At 45.6% G+C, this 25,809-nt stretch overlaps 1 protein-coding gene across 4 annotated transcripts in view; it reads right to left on the bottom strand.

Moving 5' to 3' along the window:
• The window catches only part of RECK (reversion inducing cysteine rich protein with kazal motifs), a 764,658-nt gene that overhangs the window by 636,234 nt on the left and 102,615 nt on the right, over window positions 1-25,809 (bottom strand). For all 4 annotated transcript variants that reach the window (XM_069730404.1, XM_069730400.1, XM_069730403.1 and 1 more), the window contains exon 2: window positions 22,568-22,623. In XM_069730404.1, coding sequence (XP_069586505.1) covers window positions 22,568-22,623 — 56 coding nt within the window. The remainder of the gene's footprint in view (window positions 1-22,567; window positions 22,624-25,809) is intronic.

Here is a 25,809-nt window from a genome sequence, read left to right as displayed (position 1 = left end):
GAACAGCAGGGCTTAGCCCGAGCACAAGTCCCACAGGACTGCACAAAAGAACGCACATCCCGCGACAAAGACGGCAACCAGAAGGATCTAGCCACCAAATCTTTGGTACCAAAGATTCCAGGGTGCCCAGCCAACACTGAACAATGAATCTCAGAGATAACTCTACTAGTCCATCTATCAGGGACAAACAGTTTCTCCGCTAGGCAACGGTCAGGTCTATCAGCCTGAAATTTTTGCAGCACCCGCCGCAAATCAGGGGAGATGGCAGACAAAATTACCCCCTCTTTGAGAATACCCGCCGGCTCAGGAACACCCGGAGAGTCAGGCACAAAACTCCTTGACAGGGCATCAGCCTTTACATTCTTAGAGCTCGGAAGGTACGAAACCACAAAATCAAAATGGGAGAAAAATAACGACCATCGAGCCTGTCTCGGATTCAACCGTTTGGCAGACTCAAGATAAGTCAAATTCTTGTGATCTGTCAAGACCACCACGCGATGCTTGGCTCCTTCCAGCCAATGACGCCACTCCTCGAATGCCCACTTCATGGCCAACAATTCACGATTACCAACATCATAGTTACGCTCAGCAGGCGAAAACTTTCTAGAAAAGAAAGCACATGGCTTCATCACCGAGCCATCAGAACTTCTTTGCGACAAAACAGCCCCTGCTCCAATCTCAGAAGCATCAACCTCAACCTGAAACGGAAGCGAAACATCTGGCTGGCACAACACAGGGGCAGAAGAAAAACGACGCTTCAACTCCTGAAAAGCCTCTACAGCCGCAGAAGACCAATTGACCACATCAGCACCCTTCTTGGTCAAATCAGTCAACAGTTTAGCAACAGTAGAAAAATTAGCGATGAAGCGCCGATAAAAATTAGCAAAGCTCAGGAACTTTTGCAGGCTCTTCACAGATGTCGGCTGAGTCCAATCGTAAATGGCCTGGACTTTAACAGGGTCCATCTCGATAGTAGAAGGGGAAAAAATGAACCCCAAAAATGAAACCTTCTGAACTCCAAAGAGACACTTTGACCCCTTCACAAATAAGGAATTCGCACGAAGGACCTGGAACACCATTCTGACCTGTTTCACATGAGACTCCCAATCATCCGAAAAGACCAAAATATCATCCAAATACACAATCAGGAATTTATCCAGGTACTCTCGGAAGATGTCATGCATAAAGGACTGAAATACTGATGGAGCATTGGAAAGCCCGAATGGCATAACCAGGTACTCAAAATGGCCCTCGGGCGTATTAAATGCTGTTTTCCATTCATCGCCTTGTTTAATACGCACAAGATTATACGCCCCTCGAAGATCTATCTTGGTGAACCAACTAGCCCCTTTAATACGAGCAAACAAATCAGACAGCAACGGCAAAGGATACTGAAATTTGACTGTAATTTTATTAAGAAGGCGGTAATCAATACAAGGTCTCAAAGAACCATCCTTCTTGGCCACAAAAAAGAACCCTGCTCCTAACGGTGATGACGACGGGCGAATATGGCCTTTCTCCAAGGATTCCTTTATATAACTCCGCATAGCGGCGTGTTCTGGCACAGATAAATTGAACAATCGGCCCTTAGGAAACTTACTACCAGGAATCAAATTAATTGCACAATCGCAATCCCTATGAGGAGGTAGGGCACTGGCTTTGGGCTCATCAAATACATCCCGATAATCCGACAAAAACTCTGGAACTTCAGAAGGAGTGGAAGACGAAATAGACAAAAATGGAACATCACCATGTACCCCCTGGCAACCCCAGCTGGACACAGACATAGATTTCCAGTCCAATACTGGATTATGAACCTGTAGCCATGGCAACCCCAAAACGACCACATCATGCAGATTATGCAACACCAGAAAGCGAATATCCTCCTGATGTGCAGGAGCCATGCACATGGTCAATTGGGTCCAGTACTGAGGCTTATTCTTGGCCAAAGGCGTAGCATCAATTCCTCTCAATGGAATAGGATACTGCAAGGGCTCCAAGAAAAAACCACAGCGCCTAGCATACTCCAAGTCCATCAAATCCACAAATGCCATAACAGAATAGGATGACAAAGAGCAAATCAGAGTAACAGACAATAGAAATTTAGACTGTACCGTACCAATGGTGGCAGACCTAGCGAACCGCGTAGTGTGCTTAGGATAATCGGAGATAGCATGAGTGGAATCACCACAGTAAAAACACAGCCCATTCCGACGTCTGTGTTCTTGCCGTTCAGCTCTGGTCAAAGTCCTATCACCTTGCATAGGCTCAGGCCCATGCTCAGATAGTACCGCCAAATGGTGCACAGCTTTACGCTCACGCAAGCGTCGATCGATCTGAATGGCCAAGGACATAGACTCATTCAGACCAGCAGGCATGGGAAACCCCACCATGACATCCTTAAGGGCTTCAGAGAGACCCTTTCTGAAGATTGCTGCCAGGGCACATTCATTCCACTGAGTGAGCACAGACCACTTTCTAAATTTGCTTGACAAAGGCCATTGTGGCCGAAACGTTGCATCTTTTTTATGGCTGAATAAAGATCGTTTTTTGGACACGATTCACCTGGTATGGATGCTGCTTTCTTTTTTTCATTTGTGACTTCGGGCCCGATTGGATCCTGGGACCCTTGAGCGTTAATCCTGCATCCGAGTGCTGGTGGTTGACTTTTTCTATGTCACTTTCTAAACTTCTGACAATATATCTCCGCTTCATCCTGACCCTGACACAGAGCCAGCAAGATTTTCTCTGCCTGATCCACTGAATTAGGTTCGTCATAAAGCAATCCAAGCGCCAGGAAAAACGCATCAACATCACGCAATGCCGGATCTCCTGGCGCAAGGGAAAATGCCCAGTCTAGAGGGTCCCCACGTAACAAAGAAATAATGATCATTACTTGTTGAACAGGGTCACCTGAGGAGCGAGGTTTCAAGGCAAGAAACAATTTACAATTATTTTTGAAATTCGAGAACTTAGATCTATCACCAAAAAACAAATCAGGAATAGGAATCCTAGGCTCTGACATCGGATTCTGAACCACAAAATCTTGAATGTTTTGTATCCTTGTAGTGAGATTATCCATCCAAGAGGACAGACCTTGAATGTCCATGTTTACACCAGTGTCCTGAACCACCCAGAGGTAAAGGGGAAAATTGAGACAAAACACACTGCAAAGAAAAAAAAAATGGTCTCAGAACTTCTCTTATCCCTCTATTGAGATGCATTAGTACTTTGGGCCACCTGTACTGTTATGACCTGGTGGTCAGGACAATAATGGACCTGATGGTTAAGAGCACACGGAATAACCTGATAGTTACTGATAATAAAGGACGAGCTCTGGGACATGGGAACTCTGCTGACCGCAATCCCTAAACCTATCAACCACACTAGAAATAGCCGTGGATTGCGCCTAACGCTCCCTATGCAACTCGGCACAGCCAAAGAAACTAGCTAGCCCTGAAGATAGAAGAATAAAGCCTACCTTGCCTCAGAGAAATTCCCCAAAGGAAAAGGCAGCCCCCCACATATAATGACTGTGAGTAAATATGAAAATACAAACACAGAGATGAAATAGATTAAGCAAAGTGAGGCCCGACTTACTGAACAGACCGAGGATAGGAAAGGTTACTTTGCGGTCAGCACAAAAACCTACAAAAAGACCACGCAGAGGGCGCAAAAAGACCCTCCGCACCGACTCACGGTGCGGAGGCGCTCCCTCTGCGTCCCAGAGCTTCCGGCAAGCAAGACAACAAATTAAATAGCAAGCTGGACAGAAAAATAGCAAACCAAAGGAATACAAGCTGGAACTTAGCTTCTGATGGGAAGACAGGTCACAAGAACGATCCAGGAGAGAACTAGACCAATACTGGAACATTGACAGGTGGCCTGGAGCAAAGATCTAAGTGGAGTTAAATAGAGCAGCAGCTAACGAATTAACCTCGTCACCTGTGGAAGGAAACTCAGAAACACCCACCAGAGGAAGTCCATGGACAGAACCAGCCGAAGTACCATTCATGACCACAGGAGGGAGCCCGACAACAGAATTCACAACAGCAGTGGTAATGGCTAGAATGGTGGTGACCTGACAGTACCCCCCCCCCCCTTACCTCCCCCCTTCCTAAGACTGGAAAAAAATTTAGCCAAAACTCGGGGAGCCTGGATGTTCTCTCGAGGCTCCCAAGACCTCTCCTCAGGACCAAAACCCTTCCAATCCACCAGAAAAAAGGTCCTCCCGCTCATTCTCTTCATAGCCAGGATGTCCTTGACCTCAAAAACATCATTAGTGGAGGCAGGCTGAGGAGAATGAGCAGTAGAGGCATGAAATCGGTTGAGAACAAGTGGTTTCAGGAGGGAAACGTGGAAAGAATTAGGAATACTGAGCGAAGGAGGAAGCTTTAACTTATAAGAGACATCATTAATGCGGGTTAAGACCTCAAAAGGTCCAATATAACGAGGACCCAATTTACGTGAAGGAATCTTTAAACGAACAAATTTAGAGGACAACCATACCCTATCACCGGGATGATATAACGGAGGATCTAAGCGCCTCTTGTCAGCATGCCTCTTCATAGGACAATATCCTCAGAAATAAGAATACAGATAATAAATGGAAAATGTTTAAGAACATCCTAAATAGGCACTGTAAGCGGTTTATACCTTGTGGGAATAAAAGGACTAGAAATAGGAAAAACCCAATGTGGCTAAACAAAGAAGTAAGACAGGCAATTAACAGTAAAAAGAAAGCATTTGCACTACTAAAGCAGGATGGCACCATTGAAGCTCTAAAAAACTATAGGGAGAAAAATACTTTATCTAAAAAACTAATTAAAGCTGCCAAAAAGGAAACAGAGGCACATTGCTAAGGAGAGTAAAACTAATCCCAAACTGTTCTTCAACCATATCAATAGTAAAAGAATAAAAACTGAAAATGTAGGCCCCTTAAAAAATAGTGAGGAAAGAATGGTTGTAGATGACGAGGAAAAAGCTAACATATTAAACACCTTCTTCTCCACGGTATTCACAGTGGAAAATGAAATGCTAGGTGAAATCCCAAGAAACAATGAAAACCCTACATTAAGGGTCACCAATCTAACCCAAGAAGAGGTGCGAAACTGGCTAAATAAGATTAAAATAGATAAATCTCCTGGCATACACCCACGAGTACTAAGAGAACTAAGTAATGTAATAGATAAACCATTATTTCTTATTTTTAGGGACTCTATAGTGACGGGGTCTGTTCCGCAGGACTGGCGCATAGCAAATGTGGTGCCAATATTCAAAAAGGGCTCTAAAAGTGAACCTGGAAATTATAGGCCAGTAAAGGTACCGTCACACTTAGCGACGCTGCAGCGATACCGACAACGATCCGGATCGCTGCAGCGTTGCTGTTTGGTCGCTGGAGAGCTGTCACACAGACAGCTCTCCAGCGACCAACGATCCCGAGGTCCCCGGTAACCAGGGTAAACATCGGGTAACTAAGCGCAGGGCCGTGCTTAGTAACCCGATGTTTACCCTGGTTACCAGCGTTAAAGTAAAAAAAACAACCACTACATACTTACCTTCTGCTGTCTGTCCCCGGCGCTCTGCTTCTCTGCTCTGGCTGTGAGCGCCGGGCAGCCGGAAAGCAGAGCAGTGACGTCACCGCTCTGCTTTCTGGCCGCTGTGCTCACAGCCAGAGCAGAGAAGCAGAGCGCCGAGGACAGACAGCGGTAGGTAAGTATGTAGTGGTTGTTTTTTTTACTTTAACGATGGTAACCAGGGTAAACATCGGGTTACTAAGTGCGGCCCTGCGCTTAGTAACCCGATGTTTACCCTGGTTACCAGCGAAGACATCGCTGAATCAGCGTCACACACGCCGATTCAGCGATGTCAGCGGGAGATCCAGCGACGAAATAAAGTTCTGGACTTTCTTCCCCGACCAGCGACATAACAGCAGGGGCCTGATCGCTGTTGCCTGTCACACTGGACGATATCGCTAGCCAGGACGCTGCAACATCACGGATCGCTAGCGATATCGTCTAGTGTGACGGTACCTTAAGTCTAACCTCTATTGTTGGTAAAATATTTGAAGGGTTTCTGAGGGATGTTATTCTGGATTATCTCAAAGAGAATAACTGTTTAACTCCATATCAGCATGGGTTTATGAGAAATCGCTCCTGTCAAACCAATCTAATCAGTTTTTATGAAGAGGTAAGCTATAGGCTGGACCACGGTGAGTCATTGGACGTGGTATATCTCGATATTTCTAAAGCGTTTCATACTGTGCCGCACAAGAGGTTGGTACACAAAATGAGAATGCTTGGTCTTGGGGAAAATGTGTGTAAATGGGTTAGTAACTGGCTTAGTGATAGAAAGCAGAGGGTGGTTATAAATGGTATAGTCTCTAACTGGGTCGCTGTGACCAGTGGGGTACCGCAGGGGTCGGTATTGGGACCTGTTCTCTTCAACATATTCATTAATGATCTGGTAGAAGGTTTACACAGTAAAATCTCGATATTTGCAGATGATACAAAACTATGTAAAGCAGTTAATACAAGAGAAGATAGTATTCTGCTACAGATGGATCTGGATAAGTTGGAAACTTGGGCTGAAAGGTGGCAGATGAGGTTTAACAATGATAAATGTAAGGTTATACACATGGGAAGAAGGAATCAATATCACCATTACACACTGAACGGGAAACCACTGGGTAAATCTGACAGGGAGAAGGACTTGGGGATCCTAGTTAATGATAAACTTACCTGGAGCATCCAGTGCCAGACAGCAGCTGCCAAGGCAAACAGGATCATGGGGTGCATTAAAAGAGGTCTGGATACACATGATGAGAGCATTATACTGCCTCTGTACAAATCCCTAGTTAGACCGCACATGGAGTACTGTGTCCAGTTTTGGGCACCGATGCTCAGGAAGGATATAATGGAACTAGAGAGAGTACAAAGGAGGGCAACAAAATTAATAAAGGGGATGGGAGAACTACAGTACCCAGATAGATTAGCGAAATTAGGATTATTTAGTCTAGAAAAAAGACGACTGAGGGGCGATATAATAACCATGTATAAGTATATAAGGGGACAATACAAATATCTCGCTGAGGATCTGTTTATACCAAGGAAGGTGACGGGCACAAGGGGGCATTCTTTGCGTCTGGAGGAGAGAAGGTTTTTCCACAAACATAGAAGAGGATTCTTTACTGTTAGAGCAGTGAGAATCTGGAATTGCTTGCCTGAGGAGGTGGTGATGGCGAACTCAGTCGAGGGGTTCAAGAGGCCTGGATGTCTTCCTGGAGCAGAACAATATTGTATCATACAATTATTAGGTTCTATAGAAGGACGTTGATCTGGGGATTTATTATGATGGAATATAGGCTGAACTGGATGGACAAATGTCTTTTTTCGGCCTTTCTAACTATGTTACTATGTTACTATGTTATTCTGTCACGCGCAAATTCCAGAGCGATCTTGGTCTCCTGCCAGATCCTGGAGAACTCCCCGGACAAAAGATCAGCCGCCGGCACCCCCGAGACAGGAGGAACCAGTAGAGGTACACCAGGATGTTGCCCGTAGACAACAAAGAAAGGCGACTTGGAAGAAGATTCACTGGGATGGTTGTTGTATGCGAATTCAGCCCATGGAAGTAAGTTGGACTAGTCACTGTGATGGGAATTAGAAAAATGACGAAGATAAGTGACCAGAGTCTGATTAGTGCATTCCACTTGACCGTTGGTTTGTGGGTGGTAGGCAGAGGAGAAGTCGAACGAGATGTTCATAAATTTACAAAGAGCTCTCCAGAACCGAGAGGTGAACTGAACTCCTCTATCCGAAACGATATGCTGAGGAAAGCCATGGATACGAAAAATATGGTGGATAAAAACTTTTGCCAACTCAGGTGCAGAAGGTAAACCAGGAAGGGAAATGAAATGTGCCATTTTGGAGAACCTATCCACAACCACAAGGATGACTGTGCAGCCGGAAGAGCGAGGCAAATCGGTGATAAAATCCATTGCAATGTGTTGCCACGGAGCAGAAGGAACTGGAAGCAGATGGAAGTCCACAGGGCTGTTGCCTAGGAATCTTGTTCTTGGCACAAGACGGACAGGAGGCAATAAAACTTTGGACATGTTGGGAAAGGGTTGGCCACCAATAGTAGCGAGACACAAACATGAGAGTTTTCTTAAAACCAACATGACTAGCAAATTTGGAGGCATGTCCCCAACGTAAAACCCGCCTCCTGTTGCGCTCAGAGACGAAGGTTTTGCCCGGAGGCAAAGAAGACAGATTGACGGGAGCTACTACGATAACTTTGGAGGGATCCAAGATGTGCATAGGTTCTTCCTCTGAATCGGTAGACAAAAAGGATCTGGAGAGGGCATCGGCCTTGAGATTTTTATTGCCAGGACGAAAATGTAATTCAAAATTAAAGCGAGCAAAGAAGAGAGACGATCTAGCTTGCCGGGGGTTAAGTCTCTGTGCCGAATGAATATAGGCTAAGTTCTTGTGGTCCATATAAATCTTGAATGGGTGAACAGCTCCCTCCAAAAGGTACCTCCACTCTTGCAACGCCAACTTGATGGCTAACAACTCCCTGTCACCAATAGAATAGTTTCGTTCAGACGAGGAGAAAGTTTTGGAGAAAAAACCGCTGGTGACGAATCGCCCAGACGTAGACTTTTGAGAAAGTACTGCTCCGGCTCCTATAGCAGACGCGTCAACCTCAGGGTGATGAAGCACGGGAGCTGTGGAGAAGGCTTGTTTCAACGACAGAAAGGCATCTTCAGCCTCAGAAGACCAGATGTGAGGATTGGATGCCTTGCGAATCAAAGAGATGATGGGTCTGGTCAGAGAAGAAAAGTGAGGAATGAACTGTCGATAATAGTTCGCGAAACCAAGGAATCGCTGGATAGCTTTGACACCAAGAGGACGAGGCCAGTTGAGCACGGCAGAAACCTTCTCCGAGTCCATACACAAACCAGAGTCGGAGATGATGTACCCCAGGAATGGAAGGGACGACAGTTCAAAGGCGCACTTCTCGATCTTGGCAAAAAGGCAATTCTCCCTCAGACGCAGAAGGACAAGACGAACGTCCCTTCTGTGAGTAGACAGATCAGGAGAGTAAACGAGAATATCTTCCAAGTATACCACCACGCAAGAATACAAAAGATCCCGGAAAATGTCATTCACAAATTCTTGGAATACTGCGGGGGCATTGCATAAGCCAAAGGGCATGACCAAATACTCATAATGGCCGTCTCTGGTATTGAAAGCGGTCTTCCACTCATCTCCAGAACGAATTCGGATTAGGTTATAAGCACCACGAAGATCCAGCTTAGTAAAGACTCGTGCTCCTCGAAGCCGATCAAAGAGTTCAGGAATGAGAGGGAGTGGATACTTGTTCTTAATAGTAATAGAGTTGAGCCCTCGGTAGTCAATGCAGGGACGGAGGGTTCCATCCTTCTTCTTAACAAAAAAGAAACCCGCGCCCGTGGGTGAAGAGGACTTACGGATGAAACCCTTGGCCAAATTCTCCTGTACGTACTCTGTCATGGCTTGAGACTCAAAAGGATTCAGTGGATAAATTCGACCTCTGGGTGGCGTTGAACCAGGAACAAGGTCGATCGGGCAGTCATATGGAAGATGCGGGGGCAAGTTCTCCGCCTCCCTCTTGTCGAAGACATCCGCAAAGGAATGGTAGGCCAAAGGCAGGCCCGTCGGTAGGGTAGTAGACTTAGGCGACCTCTTAGGAAGAACAGGACGCAGGCATCGAGTTTGACAGGAATGACCCCATCGGAGGACATCACCCGACCACCAATCCAAAACAGGCTCGTGTATTCTTAACCAAGGAAGGCCTAGGAGAAACGTATGAGACAACGATGGCAGGACGTAGAAGGCAATCCTCTCCCGATGCAAAGCTCCGATTTGCAGCTCCACTTCTTCGGTGACCAGGGTAACGGTCTCCTGCAAGGGCCGGCCGTCAACTGAAGCTAATTGCCGAGGAGACTCCAAGGATCTGACAGGAATTCGGAACCTTCTGACTGCCTCAAGTTGAATGAAATTCCCTGCAGCCCCAGAATCAATATAAGCCATTTCAGAAAAGCTACTAGAACCAAAATGCAACAGGACAGAGAGAGTAAAGGGTAGAGAGGAATCATTATCCCCTAGGTAGGCCTCCCTTACCTGTCCTAGGCGGAAGCGTTTCCCGGCCTCACCGGACAAGAACGAAGGGGATGAGAGGCGCTGCCACAATAAAAGCAGAGACCCTGTGCGAGCCTCTCCTTGCAACGCAGTTCCGCCGGCTTGACACGGTCCACTTGCATGGGCTCAGGTGTCGATGTCGTAGAAGAAGAGACCTGAAGAAAACGAGGAGGACTGCGAGGTGACGGAGCTTGACGAGGCAACCTCTTCTCCCTGGCAGATTCACGGAGACGTTCCTGGAAACGCAAATCGATATGGGTTGCCAGGGAAATAAGATCCTCTAGGGATGTTGGAGTGTCCCTACCCGCCAACTCGTCCTTAATTTGACCAGAGAGACCGCGCCAAAAAGCTCCCACAAAAGCCTCATTGTTCCAACCCAGTTCGGAAGCCAAGGTACGAAAACGAATGGCGTATTGACCGACAGAAAGGGTGCCCTGGTGGAGACTAAAAAGAGACTCTGTAGTGGAAGCTAGTCGCCCTGGCCCATCGAAGACTTTACGGAAAGTCTCTAAAAAAGTAGGAAGTTGGGAGACGAGGGGATCGTCTCGTTCCCAAAGGGGATTAACCCAGGCCAGAGCCTCACCCTCCAAATGCGACACCATGAAGGCTACCTTGGCTCGGTCAGTGGGGTATTGCTGTGGCAGTAATTCGAATAGCGCGGCGGTTTGGCCAGACGAGGGGGTGGGTGTGCAGCAGGAGTCTGGACAGGAGCAGAGACAGCAGTTTGAAGGGAGAGAAGACGGTTGTCCACCGAGGCCATATAATTAAGAATGTGGCCCTGAGTATCACGTTGCTGGGCGAGCTCCTGCTGGAGACCGGCTAGCTGGGCTGCGCTCCCTGGGTCAGAGGGCGGTTAAACTAGATTCCATAGATTTAAAAAAAAACATGATCCTGGTTTGGTTCTCCCGCAGAAACAACAGTTCCTTTTGGGTGGCAACAGAAGTACCAGCGGGGTCCATGGCCTGATTATACTGTTATGACTTAGAAAAAGGGGACTAAATTAGGTGAACCCACTGGACCGCGACAGCGAACCTCCCCAGGGCGAGTGGACCAGATAGACCACCCCCTATACAGGGAGCGGTAGGAGCAGGCCCAGGGAAGACTACTGTGCGGCAGCTGGTACCAAAAGAGGAAGGCAAAGTAAAAGACTAGGCAAGGACTACAGGAAAAAACATAAAAGAGGATGAGACGAGGGAACGGGAGACTGAAGAAATACAGACGGCAACCGGAGACAAAACCAGAGGTAAAGATGAGGGAGCAGTACTACGGGCGAGCAGGGGTGATGGCAGAAGGACCAAGCTGAGGAACAGGTGAACCAGGGAGAGGGAGACACAGGAGGACTGGAGCTGAAAGGGAACAAGGGAAAAACACAAAATGATTAAGCACAAGAGACGGTAGCTAGAAACGGAGGACTAACGCAGAGAAGCGTGAGAGCCAGAGACACTTGCTAGAAACAAATGATAATCAGGCACAGCCGAAAAAAAGAGGCGGCCTGATAAGCAGAGCGGCAGCGTACCTTCCGGGTCAAGGTCCTCCAGGGGCATAGAGACCGGCGGAATGAGTGGTAGAAAACAGAGAAGAGTGTGCGCGTGCGCAGTAAAACCTAGTGCGCGCGCGCCCGACAGGAAGCAGAAACCAGAGGTGCGAGCAGAGGAGCCGACGCTGGAGAAAGAACAGGAGCGCACTGAAACGCCGTGGAAAGGTAAGTATGAGCGCGCAGCAGGGACAGCAGCGGTAACGGCTAGAACGGTGGTGACCTGACACCCACATTTCTCCACTCTGGCTGCTTCTATTTCCGCCTTGACTCGCAAAGGATCCAACCTGTTTTGAATTCCGCTCTTGGGCTCCCTCCGGTGGTTGTAAGTGGCACTTTTGTGAGTTCTGCTCTTGGGCTCCCTCTTGTGGTTTCTAGTGGTATGGCTGCTCCTTAGATTTAGCTGTCTTCAGCTGCTTCCACTCATCGTCTTTTCTGCTCGGCTATTTATGCCTGGCTCTTTCCTTCAGCCAGTGCCACTTGTAAATGGTTCCTGGTTGGATTCCCATCTCTTTGGATTTCCCCATTATCCTGACCAGTTCAGCAAAGCTAAGTTTTTGCTTGCTCCTTTCTGTCCATAGATTGTGGACTTATCCGTTCTGTGCTTTCTATGTTTGTCCGTCCAGCTTATCAGTATGAATTAATTCTGTCTTGCTGGAAGCTCTGGGAAGCAGATTTACCCTCCACAACTTTAGTCAGGTGTGGAGATTTTTTGCGTGGATTTTTGTAGTGTTTTATACTGACCACACAGTATTCCATCCTGTTCTATCTATTTAGCTAGACTGGCCTCCTGTGCTCATCCTGGTTTCATTCTGTGTATGTCTTTTCCCTCTCCACTCACAGTCATTATTTGTGGGGGGCTAATCTAGCCATTGGCGACAAGGACCTGTTAGCCATTAAGTTGGTGCTAGAAGAGTCGCGGTATTTGTTGGAGGGAGCTGTTCATCCTATCAAGATCTACACTGACCACAAAAATCTGGAATATATCCGCTCTGCGCAAAGACTTAATTCTCGCCAAGCCAGGTGGTCTTTATTATTTGCCCATTTTGATTTTGAGCTACATTTCCGTCCTGGTAATAAAAACTGCAAAGCTGATGCTTTGTCCAGATCCTTTCTCGTAACCGACGTTGTGGAGGAACCTTCACACATCGTGGATCCCAGTAAGATCATTCTTGTAACTTCTATCAGCATGACTTCCTTGCCTCCGGGTAAAATCTTTGTTCAGGAGAACAAGAGCAGTCGAGTTTTACATTGGGGTCATGCCTCTAAGCTGGCAGGGCATGTGGGATTCAAGAAAACACTCTCTCTTATCTCGCGCTATTATTGGTGGCCATCCCTTCTACAAGATTTCCGAAGTTTTGTAGTATCCTGTCATTCCAGTGCAAAGAACAAGGTTCCTAGGCATCTGCCCTCCAGTCTTCTGCACCCGCTGCCAGTTCCCTCAGTTCCCTGGCAACACATTGCTATGGATTTTATTACTGATCTGCCTCGGTCTTCTGGTCATACGGTCATTTTTGTAGTTGTGGATCGATTCTCCAAGATGGCTCATTTTGTCTCTTTGCCTGGATTACCTTCCGCTCCTGAATTGGCAAGAATCTTCATTGCTCATATTTTTCGGATTCAAGGCTTTCCTCTACACATAGTTTCTGATCGAGGAGTTCAATACACCTCTCGGTTCTGGCGGGCTCTTTGCAAACTGATGAATGTAACTTTGGACTTCTCTTCAGCCTACCATCCTCAAACCAATGGACAAGCGGAGCGCACAAACCAGATTCTAATGACTTATCTACGTCATTTTTCCAATGTCCATCACAACGATTGGTCTGATTTGCTTCCGTGGGACGAGTTTGCATACAATAACCACATTAATGACTCTTCTCCCAAATCACCCTTCTTCATCGTTTACGGGCAACATCCTGGTGTCCCTCTGCCAGTGCTTCCAGCCTCGGGTGTTCTGACGGCCAATCTTCTGTCCAAGGAGTTCTCCAGGGTCTGGCAGGAGACCAACATCGCACTAGAGCAGGCGCAGGACAAGATTAAGAGACATGCCGGCAAAAGACACCTGGATCCTCCGTTATACCAGCCTGGTGATAAAGTGTGGTTGTCGTCCAGGTTCATCCGCCTTAAGATTCCCTCGTATAAATTAGGTCCACGGTACATTGGTCCAATTGAGGTTTTGGCTCGTATCAATGATGTTGTCTACAAACTGAAACTACCTGCTTCACTTCGCATTCACAATTCTTTTCATGTCTCCCTTCTGAAACCTGTCATTTTCAATCAATTCCATGTTTCTCCTGGTCAATCACCTCTGCCAGTTTCCGCTCAAGATGCCTTTGAAGTTAAAGATATTCTTGCCATGAAAAAGATTAGAGGTAAAACTTTCTTTTTGGTCGATTGGAAGGGTTTTGGTCCGAGGAGAGGTCTTGGGAACCCCGTGAAAATATACAGGCTTCTCAGATTTTGGCCATATTTTTTTCTGGTCTTAGAAGGAGGGGGTGTAAGGGGAGGAGTACTGTCACGGCGCCACCTGTGCGCCGCTCCTGCCTCTGCGCCTGCCGCTCACTCTGCTCGTCGACATACTTAGCCGTCCCGGCGCCCTCCAGCGGTGTGTGCGCGCCTTTCGGTCTCTTCTCCAGACTCGCCGCCTGTCCCTGGCTCTCGTCGGGTGCGCGTGCCGCACCTCTCACTCCAACTCCATCTGCGCACGCGCACTTCCTCTTTCTGGTCTGCAGACACTCCGTTCCTCCTCTCTATGACTCTGGAGGATCTTTACCCGGAAGTTCTGCAGCACTCGGTCTATTTAAGGTGACTCCTTCCTCTGCTCCATGCCTGATTATCATTTGCTTTTTCATGTGACCCAGTTCCCTCCTTGCCCTGTGTCTTTGCCATAGCCAGTCTGTCCTGTGTCTCCGTCATAGCCAGTCTGTCCTGTGTCTCTGCCATAGCCAGTCTATCCTGTGTCTCTGTCATAGCCAGTCTGTCCTGTGTCTCCGCAATAGCCAGTCTGTCCTGTGTCTCCGCAATAGCCAGTCTGTCCTGTGTCTCCGCAATAGCCAGTCTGTCCTGTGTCTTCGCCATAGCCAGTCAGTCAAGTGTCTCCGCCTTAGTCTGCCTGTCCTGTGTCCCCGCCGGTCCAGCTTCCTTTCTGCTCCTACGTTCTGTCCCCGGGTATCAACTTCTGTGGCAATAGTGTTCCTCGGTCCTGCCCCTAATGCTCCCTGTATAGGGGGTGGTTCACCAGGTCAGCTCACCCTTGGAAGGTTCGTTGTCGTGGTTCTGTGGGTTCACTTTAAGAGTTCCAAAGGATCTTACAGGATCATTCAGAGATCCACAATGAACTTCTGGAGTGAGTTTGCTGCACTGAAAGTAAAGGGGCCGAATAATATTGCATGCTCCACTTTTCAGTTTTTGAATTTCCACAAAAAATTTCAAATAACCAATAAATTTCGTTAAACTTCACAATTGTGTTCCACTTGGTGATTCATCACCAAAAATTTACATTTGGTATCTTTGTGTTTGAAGCATGATATGTGGGAAAAGGTTGAAAAGTTCAAGGGGGCCGAATACTTTCGCAAGGCACTGTACATAGCTTTGTGTGTTTTTCATATCTTTGTTTGAAATTTGGGAAAAAAATTTTTTTTGGGGCTTTATACAAAAAATTATAATTAAAATGTACATTATTCATATCTTAACCCCTTTACCCCCAAGGGTGGTTTGCACGTTAATGACCGGGCCAATTTTTACAATTCTGACCACTGTCCCTTTGTGAGGTTATAACTCTGGAACGCTTCAACGGATCCCAGTGATTCTGACACTGTTTTCTCATGACATATTGTACTTCATGACAGTGGTAAAAATTATTTGATAGTACCTGCGTTTATTTGTGAAAAAAACGGAAATTTGTCGAAAATTATGAAAATTTCGCAATTTTCCAACTTTGAATTTTTATGCAATTAAATCACAGAGATATGTCACACAAAATACTTAATAAGTAATATTTCCCACATGTCTACTTTACATCAGCACAATTTTGGAACCAAAATTTTTTTTTTTAGGGAGTTATAAGGGTTAAAAGTTGACAAGCAATTTCTCATTTCTACAACACCATTTTCTTTTAGTGACCACATCTCATTTGAAGTCATTTTGAGGGGTCTATATGATAGAAAATACCCAAGTGTGACACCATTCTAAAAACTACACCCCTCAAGGTGCTCAAAACCATATTCAAGAAGTTTATTAACCCTTCTGGTGCTTCACAGGAATTTTTTTAATGTTTAAATAAAAATGAACATTTAACTTTTTTTCACAAAAAATTTAATTCAGCTCCAATTTGTTTAATTTGACCAAGGGTAACAGGAGAAAATAGACCCCAAACATTGTTGTACAATTTGTCCTGAGCACGACAATACCCCACATGTGGGGGTAAACCACTGTTTGGGCGCACGGCAGAGCTCGGAAGCGAAGGAGCGCCATTTGACTTTTCAATGCAAAATTGACTGGAATTGAGATGGGACGCCATGTTTCGTTTGGAGAGCCCCTGATGTGCCTAAACATTGAAACCCCCCACAAGTGACACCATTTTGGAAAGTAGAACCCTTAAGAAACTTATCAAGATGTGTGGTGAGCACTTTGACCCACCAAGTGCTTCACAGAAGTTTATAATGTAGAACCGTAAAAATAAAAAATCATATTTTTTCACAAAAATTAACTTTCCGCCCACATTTTTTTATTTTCCGAAGGGTAAGAGAAGAAATTGGACCGCAAAAGTTGTTGTACAATTTGTCCTGAGTACGCTGATACCCCATATGTGGGGGTAAACCACTGTTTGGGCGGATGGGAGAGCTCGGAAGGGAAGGAGCGCCGTTTGACTTTTCAATGCAAAATTGACAGGAATTGAGATGGGACGCCATGTTGCGTTTGGAGAGCCACTGATGTGCCTAAACATTGAAACCCCCCACAAGTGACACCATTTTGGAAAGTAGACCCCCTAAGGAACTTATCTAGAGGTGTGGTGAGCACTTTTTACCCACCAAGTGCTTCACAGTAGTTTATAATGCAGAGCCGTAAAAATAAAACAAAAAATTTTTCCCACAAAAATTATTTTTTTAGCCCCCAGTTTTGTATTTTCCCGAGGGTAACAGGAGAAAGTGGACCCCAAAATTTGTTGCCCAATTTGTCCTGAGTGCGATGATACACCATATGAGGGGGGAACCACTGTTTGGGCGCATGGGAGGGTTCGGAAGGGAAGGAGTGCCATTTGAATGCAGACTTAGATGGAATGGTCTGCAGGTGTCACATTGCATTTGCAGAGCCCCTAATGTACCGAAACAGTAGAAACCCCCCACAAGTGACACCATTTTGGAAACTAGACCCCCTAAGGAACTCATCTAGATGTGTTGTCAGAGCTTTGAACCCCCAAGTGTTTCACTACAGTTTGTAACGCAGAGCCGTGAAAATTGAAAAAAAAAATCTTTCCCCCAAAAATTATTTTTTAGCCCCTAGTTTTGTATTTTCCTGAGGGTAAGAGGAGAAATTTGACCCCAAAAGTTGTTGTCCAATTTGTCCTGAGTACGCTTATACCCCATATGTTGAGGGGAACCACCGTTTGGGCGCATGGGAGGGCTCGGAAGGGAAGGAGTGCCATTTGGAATTCAGACTTAGATGGAATGGTCTGCAGGCGTCACATTGCGTTTGCAGAGCCCCTAATGTACCTAAACAGTAGAAACCCCCCACAAGTGACCCCATATTGGAAACTAGACACCCATGGAACTTATCTAGATGTGTTGTGAGAACTTTGAACGCCCAAGTGTTTCACTACAGTTTATAACGCAGAGCCGTGAAAATAAAAAATATTTTTTTTTCCCACAAAAATTATTTTTTAGCCCCCAGTTTTGTATTTTTCCAAGGGTAACAGGAGAAATTGGACCCCAAAAGTTGTTGTCCAATTTGTCCTGAGTACGCTGATACCCCATATGTTGGGGTAAACCCCTGTTAGGGCACACGGGAGAGCTCGGAAGGGAAGTAGCACTGTTTTACTTTTCCAACACAGAATTGGCTGGAATTGAGATCGGACGCCATGTCGCGTTTGGAGAGCCCCTGATGTGCCTAAACAGTGGAAACCCCCCAATTATAACTGAAACCCTAATCCAAACACACCCCTAACCCTAATCCCAACAGTAACCCTAACCACACCTCTAACCCTGACACACACCTAACCCTAATCCCAACCCTATTCCCAACTGTAAATGTAATCTAAACCCTAACCGTAACTTTAGCCCCAACCCTAACTGTAGCCTTAAATCTAGCCCCGACCCTAACTTTAGCCCCAACCCAAACTGTAGCCCTAACCCTAGCCCTAACCATAGCCCTAACCCTAACATTAGCCCCAACCCTAACTGTAGCCTTAACCCTAGCCCTAACCATAGCCCTAACCCTAGCCCTAACCCTAACCCTAGCCCTAACCCTAGCCCTAACCCTAGCCCTAACCCTAGCCCTAACCCTAGCCCTAACCCTAACCCTAGCCCTAACCCTAGCCCATACCCTAACCCTAGCCCTAACCCTAGCCCTAATGGAAAAATGGAAATAAATACATTTTTTTAATTTTTCCCTAACTAAGGGGGTGATGAAGGGGGGTTTGATTTACTTTTATAGCGGGTTTTTTAGCGGATTTTCATGATTGGCAGCCGTCACACACTGAAAGATGCTTTTTATTGCAAAAAATATTTTTTGCGTTACCACATTTTGAGAGCTATAATTTTTCCATATTTTGGTTCACAGAGTCATGTGAGGTCTTGTTTTTTGCGGGACGAGTTGACGTTTTTATTGGTAACATTTTCGGGCACGTTACATTTTTTGATCGCTTTTTATTCCGATTTTTGCGAGGCAGAATGACCAAAAACCAGCTATTCATGAATTTCTTTTGGGGGAGGCGTTTATACCGTTCCGCATTTGGTAAAATTGATAAATCAGTTTTATTCTTCGGGTCAGTACGATTACAGCGACACCTCATTTATATAATTTTTTTATGTTTTGGCGCTTTTATATGATAAAAACTATTTTATAGAAAAAATAATTATTTTTGCATCGCTTTATTCTCAGGACTATAACTTTTTTTTTTTTGCTGATGATGCTGTATGGCGGCTCGTTTTTTGCGGGACAAGATGACGCTTTCAGCGGTATCATGGTTATTTATATCTGTCTTTTTGATCGCGTGTTATTCCACTTTTTGTTCGGCGGTATGATAATAAAGCGTTGTTTTTTGCCTCGTTTTTTTTTTTTTTTTCTTACGGTGTTTACTGAAGGGGTTAACTAGTGGGCCAGTTTTATAGGTCGGGCCGTTACGGACGCGGCGATACTAAATATGTGTACTTTTATTGTTTTTTTTTTAATTTAGATAAAGAAATGTATTTAGGGGAATAATATTTTTTTTTTTTTTCATTATTTAGGAATATTTTTTTTTATTTTTTTTTACACATTTTGAAAAAAATTTTTTTACTTTTTTACATTGTCCCAGGGGGGGACATCACAGATCAGTGATCTGACAGTGTGCACAGCACTCTGTCAGATCACTGATCTGACATGCAGCGCTGCAGCCTTCACAGTGCCTGCTCTGAGCAGGCTCTGTGAAGCCACCTCCCTCCCTGCAGGACCCGGATCCGCGGCCATCTTGGATCCGAGGCTGGAGGAAGCAGGGAGGGAGGTGAGACCCTCGCAGCAACGCGATCACATCGCGTTGCTGCAGGGGGCTCAGGGAAGCCCGCAGGGAGCCCCCTCCCTGCGGGAAGCTTCCCTATACCGCCGGCACATTGCGATCATCTTTGTGCCAGGGGTTAATGTGCCGGGGGCGGTCCGTGACCGCTCCTGGCACATAGTGCCGGATGTCAGCTGCGATAAACAGCTGACACCCGGCCACGATTGGCGGCGCTCCCCCCGTGAGCGCCGCCGATCGCGCTGGACGTACTATCCCGTCCGTGGTCATGGAGGCCCACCCCACCTCGACGGGATAGTACGTCCCATGTCAGAAAGGGGTTAATTTGCAATTTTGAAATAAACTTGTAAAAGTTATTTATGTGAGTTTCTCCATATGATTTGCACGAGGGCCTTAAAGGCCTCCATTACAAGAGTGTACATTTGTGACGTCACGCATTCTAGGGTTAATAAACTTATTGACAGCATGCCAAGTCTTGTAAGTGTGGACATTTCTGAGCATGACACTCAAAGTCAATACTGAATAAATAGAGATGTTTTGAAATGTTCTATTTCTTCATCATTCTATTTTTTCATCATTCGCACATCATTAACATGCCTATCAAGCCTGTGATTTACTTCATTCTGTGAATTTTCTTGTGCTTCTCCGTGTATTGCAATGTCAAAGTTTAGAAATCCAAGAACAAACTCAAAACTGCTGTAGAAAAATAAGTATTCTCTTAGTGCCTTTTTGAACTAGTGTACTTTTATATAATTTACTGAAGAAAGGTTGTGTTCCCTCCAGAGATGAATTAGGGATAATATTAAATGTCTCTACACTCAATCCTCTCCACCTTCATAAATTCTCAGTTAACGACTACCATGGATCCAGACTTAAATAAACAACTAACAAAATTTGAAACCTTAAGGGTATGTTCACACGTTCAGGATTTCCATCCTTTTTTTTTCAGGACAGTTTTTTTAAAAAACTGCAGCTCTTGGCAGAAAACGCAGGTCCTTTTTTTTGTCCTTTTTTTGTCCTTTTTTGATGCGTTTTTTGATGCGTTTTTTGATGCGTTTTTTTATCCTTTTTTTATGCAGTTTTCTATGCAGAGACTGTGTTTCCTAGGAAGCTTTTTAGGGCTAAAATGGCTGAAAATACCCTACCCCTACCCCTAACCCTAACCCTACCCCTAACCCTAACCCTACCCCTAACCCTAACCCTACCCCTAACCCTAACCCTACCCCTAACCCTAACCCTACCCCTACCCCTAACCCTACCCCTAACCCTACCCCTAACCCTAACCCTACCCCTAACCCTACCCCTAACCCTAACCCTACCCCTAACCCTAACCCTACCCCTAACCCTACCCCTACCCATATTCTAACCTTAGTGAAAAAAAAAAAAAAAATTCTTAATTTTTTTATTGTCCCTACCAATGGGGGTGACAAAGTGGGGGGGGTGTCATTTACTATTTTTTTATTTTGATCACTGAGATAGGTTATATCTCAGTGATCAAAATGCACTTTGGAGCGAATCTGCCGGCCGGCAGATTCGGCGGGCGCACTGCGCATGCGCCCGCCATTTTGCAAGATGGCGGCGCCCAGGGAGAAGACGGCCGGACGGACACCGGGACGCCGGGTAAGTATAAGGGGGGGAGATTAGGGCACGGGGGGGGCATCGGAGCACTGGGGGGGGGGGCATCGGAGCACGGGGGGGGGCATCGGAGCACGGGGGGCGGGATCGGAGCACGGGGGGGCAGCCACACTCCGCCCACGCACTTCCACCCGCTCCCCCGCACTTCCTGCTGCAGCGGTTCTGCACATCAAATCGCAGTAAAACCCGCAGATATATTTTTGATCTGCGTGTTTTACTGCGATTTTGACCTCACAATGGAGGTCTATGGGTGCAGAACCGCTGCGGTTCAGGAAGAAGAATTGACATGCTCCTTCTTTTTTCCGGGAGCTATTCAGCGCGGCTTTTTTTTTACAATTTCCGGACCATGTGCACAGTGTGTCCTGTTTTCCATAGGGTACAGTACACTGTACCCTGCATGGAAAACAGCTGCGGAACCGCAGCGGCAAAACCGCCGCGGTTCCGCGGTAAAAAACGCACTGTGTGAACATGGCCTCATGGCTTTGACCAAGCCCCAGGAGAAAGTTGTTGCAACTTTGTATAAACAAATAGTATCCCTCAGTTTATCCAGTAAACTTCCTTTTCAGATAGACCAAACAAATATATATATATATATATATATATATATATATATGAGTCGTGTATCTGTCAAAACACTCAACACCTACAAATATGATACACAGACAAAAAAAATTTCTCAGAAAAATATATAGTTTATTATTATTACACAATAATCACAACATTAAAAATAAGGGAACAGACCACCAGGTGGCAATAGAGCGCAAGGTACCATACATGGGTATGGGCAATAGATACAAATATCAAGTTGACAATTTAACCAGTAAAAAAATAAATAATACTGCTATCATTTTACTACACACAAAAGACCAGACAATAGTTAAATATACAAATAAGTCTAATATGCACTGAATGCTCACATCTCAAATTTCATTAAAGAAATTTGCCGCACAGCAATACATGGAGCTACACACTCCGCTCTGGAGTGTCGGAGCCAGAGCTTGGTTTTAACCTTCGAGACTCAGACGTATTTCTCGCAAGTGAGAAGGAGCCCTTAGGTCGACTCTCTGGAATGGTCTAATGTCTGGATCAGAAACTCCATGATATCCTATACCTTCGCTTTACCTTCCATATTATGATCCACTTTGGCGGACCACCTTCCTCTTTCAGCACTTGTCAGATTTTCCCTTACACTCCCCTTCTTCCATCCCTTCTCTCTAATGTTCTATGTTTTCTGTCCCAATTTTCCTTTTCCTTTCTTCCTCAAACTAAATATGCTGACTATTGTCTGATTTAGACTTATCTTGTTTGGGTTCTTATCCCCTCATATCAGGTTATGCTTTGCATAGCGATTTCCATGTTTTGATATCCCCATCGTTTTATGTCTTAACCTTTATTATTATATTTCTACATGGATATTTTGTGTTGTATCTCTTTAAAAGAAAAAAACAATGAGTATTCAGTTGTGTTAGGCTCAAAAGTAAAATTACAAGAGGAAATATTTACCTGCTCACAGGTTTCACGGCACATTAGTTCCTTTGCCTGATAGCAGCATGATGCATCTACAGATAGAAAAAAGAATGTTTAAGCTGTCGGGTTTGTATTGAGACTATATTAAAGGCTGCTGCGAGATGGGAGGGAGCAGGAGAGCATTAGCATGACTCAATGATAAGACAGGCATTCGGGTATCTGGCCAAAGTATTGTAAGGCTACTTTCACACTAGCGTTAACTGCAATCCGTCACAATGCGTCGTTTTGCAGAAAAAACGCATCCTGCAAAAGTGTTTGCAGGATGCGTTTTTTCTCCATTGACTAACATTACGCGACGCATTGCGACGGATTGCCACACGTCGCAACCGTCGCGCGACGGTTGCGCCGTTTTTCGGCCGACCGTCGGCCGCAAAAAACGTTCCATGTAACATTTTTTGCAGCCGACGGACCGTCTTTTCCAACCGCGCATGCGCGGCCGGAACTCCTCCCCCACCTCCCCGCACCTCACAATGGGGCAGCGGATGCGCTGAAAAGCAGCATCCGCTGCACCCGTTGTGCGGCGGAGGCAACGCTAGCGTCGGTAACCTCGGCCCGACGCACTGCGACGGGCCGAGCCCGACGCTAGTGTGAAAGAAGCCTAACAGATCCCAGATCGGCCCTAGGAAAGCCAAGCTAAAAGTCAGCTGATCATTAACGGAGCTGTCTGTCACTTTTACAATGATGATCACATCTGTCAGGTTAAAAGGGATCCAGGCAGAGGATCCATGCTACACGATCCACGGGCAGCATGTATCAGAGTCTGGCAGCGACTCATTTCCTGGTGACTTAAGGTTTTTCTCTGAAATGCTGCAGCGCCTGGCTCAGATCATGCAGCCAGTGTCTGATACACGCTGCCTGTGGCTTGAGCAGCATGTATCAGCTGTCAGGCTCTCTTTAAATGATTTAATAAAACTTTAGCACATCTTTATCATGCATTTATTAAAATGAGACTGATTTTCTTAAAAACACAATGAAAACAAAATGATACTGAAGGAAAAACTATATTTCTACATATACCACGAGTTATTTTTCTTAGCTGAATACTAAAAAATACATGGGATTTTCAAAATGAAGACCAAGGACTTTTGGCAGTTCAATGACACCCAGTCTCAGCACTTCCTTAACTTCATTTTTTGCTATGTCCTTTAATTTTTCTGGACTACCAAAACCATGTGAACTTCACCTAATTAGATTTTTCAAGTCACCATTTTGCTCCATGGATAACTTTGCATTCAAGGTTACATCTGACCATTTTGCAGAATTGCTTAGTCATACATTTCTTCAGATATATCTATTGAAGACTCTGCAACAATAGTAACATTTGTCCCAGTGTTTTGGATCATTGTGTGCAAATTTTCTAAGAATATTGTGCACAAAAATTGCAGAATTCATTCTAAATGATGGGATGCATAATGTATGCAGTCTTTTTGCGGTTTTCAGGGTATGTGCACACGTCAGGATTTCTTGCAGAAATTTTCCTGACAAAAACCGGACATTTCTGCCAGAAATCCGCATGCGTTTCTGATGCGTTTTTGATGCATTTTTGACGTGTTTTTGGTGCGTTTTTTCCCAAATGCATAGAATAGCGGGAAAAACGCAGAAAATCCGCAAAATTAATGAACATGATGCTTTTTTTTACCGCGATGCGTTTTTTTCGTGGAAAAAAACGCATCAATGTGCACAAAACATTCAGAATGCATTCTAAATGATAGAATGCATAATGTATGCGCTTTTAATGAGTTTTTATAGCGTTTTTAGCGTGAAAAAACCTGAACGTCTGCACATAACCTCATAGCGAAAAAAACGCAAAGTGTGCACACAGCCTTAATGTTTTGAACGCAAAATTGACTGGAATGGAGAACAGATGTCATGTCACATTTGGAGAGCTCCTGTGTTAGGTGTCGAGTTCCCACCACTGCACAGGGGGAATCTCAAACCATCTCCGCTGCCGTCTCCCATTCTCCTCCAGCTGCAGGAGGCTTGGACAGATGCTGCATGTTTGGTTTCTGCTGTCCTTCCAGACTCAGCCATTAGAACCAATACTGTTCAGCAGCAAGCAGGCGTCCCTGGGACTAAGTCCCGCTTTTCTCCTTCTGAGCATGCCCAAGGGAAGATCTCTCATTGGAGGTCGGAGGTCACAGGAAGGTCCTGAAGAGCAGCAGCTATAAAAGGTTTGCATGGCCGCTCGGCCATGCGCTAGTATAAACCAGTATTTGTGTGTGTGGATGTATGCCTGTTCTGGTGAAAGAAAAATTAAGAGCTCTAGATGTTTTACCCTTTACCATATATTTGCTGGTGGTTGGTAGTTAACACAAAACAATGTAAATGTGCCATTAGCAATCTGTGTCAGTTGTCACGTGGGTTGAGACCAGTGGCGGAAAGACAGAGGGCTCCTGTACAAGAACAGTACATGGGTCCTTGGAAGTCCAGTCACGCATCATAATACACAATTCATCAATATTTTGATAACAAATGATCAATTTTGGCAGATAAAATAAACTACATAGTTGCTTATTTTCATGTTTACTACTTAAAAACAAGACAATCAGACAATCTATCACTCCACCTTCTTACTTTAACCCCTCCCAACATGTGCCGTACATGTACTGCTCTGCAGGAGCTGTGTTCCCACAAATGGCAGTGCATGAATAGCGGCACGATTGCACGGCCTCACGCTGAGCGCTGCAACGATCGTGTGTGGGTGTCAGCTCTGTGAGAGAGCTGACACCCCGCAGCAACACCCACAATCTGTGCTAGCAGGGCATTTAACTCGTCTGACGCAGCGACATAGAGGAGCATCACGCAGGGAATGGGTTCCCCACGCAATTCCATCAGGAAAAGGCAACGTGATCACGTTGTTCTGATTGTCTACATGGAGACGCCCGGCAGCAAGATGGCCAAAGGACCTTCAGGGAAGGTGGCTTTGCAGTGCCTGCAAACAGCAGGACCTGAGACGCCTACTTTTCTGCCTGTGAGATGCTGGTCTGATGCCTTGCAGTACAGATGCATTGCTGAACATCCCATCCTGGGACAATGTAAAAAAGTTTAAAAATAAAATTAACCCCTTCCCGACATGCGCTGTACTAGTACTGCGCATGTCGGGTCCCCTGCTTTGAAAGTCGCGACATGTCAGCTGTTTTGTACAGCTGACATGTGCGCGCCATAGCGGCGGGAGAAATCGTGATTCACCCACCGCTATTAACCTGTTAAATACCGCT

The sequence above is a fragment of the Ranitomeya imitator genome, chromosome 6, assembly GCF_032444005.1.
Source record: "Ranitomeya imitator isolate aRanImi1 chromosome 6, aRanImi1.pri, whole genome shotgun sequence".
Lineage (NCBI taxonomy): Eukaryota > Metazoa > Chordata > Amphibia > Anura > Dendrobatidae > Ranitomeya > Ranitomeya imitator.
Note: the sequence above shows the minus strand (reverse complement) of the source record. Positions and strands in the feature narration are given on the sequence as shown.